The following is a 1,418-nucleotide window of genomic DNA, read 5'->3' as shown; positions in this document are numbered from 1 at the left end:
CGCCATTAAGTATGTGGTTGCAACTCATTGGCTGCCACACAGGAGGTATCACTAAGGAAATGTGGTTCCTTAAAGAATCGAACCCAGGACTAACCAACACTGATCATTCCTCTTAGCTAACCTGATGACAAATACCTGCTTATTTTAGCAAAAGTTATGACTTAGCCAACGTCAAGTTTTTTGTTTGCTTTACAGCTATATCTTTACAGTTTTCACTGTTTCTCTAGGCTACCTTTAAGCTATTTCCTTGCTACTTATCGTATCTTGATACTTCTAACGGTTCTTAGACTATAGCAATTACATGTGAAGTTTGACTAACCTAATCTGAATTAATGAAGTATTACAGTATTACGTATTGGTCCGCAGGGTGACAGAGGATCACCAGGACCTGCTGGTCCACCTGGATTAAAAGGTGAAGGTTTCCCTGGTGTCCCTGTGAGTAAACCGACATTTTTTTACTTATTGACTTAACTTACCATCACCAAGTGATATTTAATATTTGATATAAACTGCATTTTAGGGTCTTCCTGGGCCTCCTGGACTGATGGGAGAAGTTGGACCGGACGGTGTTGGTTTACCTGGTTCGAAGGTTAGTTTTAAGTTTCCTTTTAGAAAGACTTTATTCAAGAATATGTCCATATCTTGCTGATTGGTCTGTCTCGTGTTCAGGGAGACAGGGGGTTACCTGGACCTCCTGGACCTTCAGGACCTCCAGGAATCGGTCAACCTGGTCCTAAGGTAATTTGTTTTCTCAGAAATCTCGTATTTGTAAAAACATCTTCTAGACTTCTTTTTTTTCCTCAGAAATTTAACTTTATCATCACTGCAGGGCTCCATCGGACAGATGGGATTAATGGGCCCACCAGGGTTGCCTGGGGAAGGTATTCAAGGACAGAAGGTGCTGCTCTTACCTGACACACCCACAGTAATCCCTTGTATTTGGTTTTGAAGAACAAATGTCACATGGACTTATGATCTCCTCCATGTTTCCAGGGCGAGCCAGGATTTCAGGGGGTTCCAGGTCTAAGAGGTCTTCCAGGGCAGGGTCTACAGGGAGATAAGGTGATGATAAGGCCCTGGTCAGAGACTACTTTCTGATTTTAATCTCAGAGCTGGACTTGTACCTGTTTGTTCTCTTAGGGCGACAGAGGGTTCAGGGGTGAGAAGGGAACAAAAGGAGACGGAGGAGAACCAGGAGAACCTGGAATACCTGGATTAGTGGTACTAGAACTGTTCGATTCCAGAATTCAGGAAGTCATTGTTTACCTGATGGGAAAGCAATGATTCTGTTCACAATTAATTTTTAAAAAGTAATTTCACCTCACAGGGTAGAGTTGGACAGAAAGGAGAACCTGGACTTACAGTGAGTCTTTTTCCCCATCTTTTTCTACTTCCATTTTCTACATATTTGGTCTTAG

General features: G+C 42.4%; 1 protein-coding gene across 1 annotated transcript; it reads left to right on the top strand.

The window, feature by feature from the left end:
- Window positions 1-22: 22 nt before the first annotated feature.
- Window positions 23-1,363, top strand: LOC103399123 (collagen alpha-1(XXVIII) chain; the record flags this gene model as incomplete). Its single annotated transcript, XM_008337862.3, has 6 exons — window positions 23-589; window positions 670-738; window positions 830-898; window positions 994-1,062; window positions 1,141-1,221; window positions 1,328-1,363. Coding segments are annotated over exons 1-6 (369 nt in total), but the record flags the coding sequence as incomplete, so codon positions are not given.
- Between the last annotated feature and the right edge of the window lie 55 nt (window positions 1,364-1,418).

This window comes from Cynoglossus semilaevis, unplaced genomic scaffold (assembly GCF_000523025.1).
Source record: "Cynoglossus semilaevis isolate Cse_v1.0 unplaced genomic scaffold, Cse_v1.0 C19200196, whole genome shotgun sequence".
Taxonomy (NCBI): Eukaryota; Metazoa; Chordata; class Actinopteri; order Pleuronectiformes; family Cynoglossidae; genus Cynoglossus; species Cynoglossus semilaevis.
The sequence above is the reverse complement of the archived record's forward strand: the minus strand, read 5'-3'. Positions and strand labels throughout refer to the sequence as shown.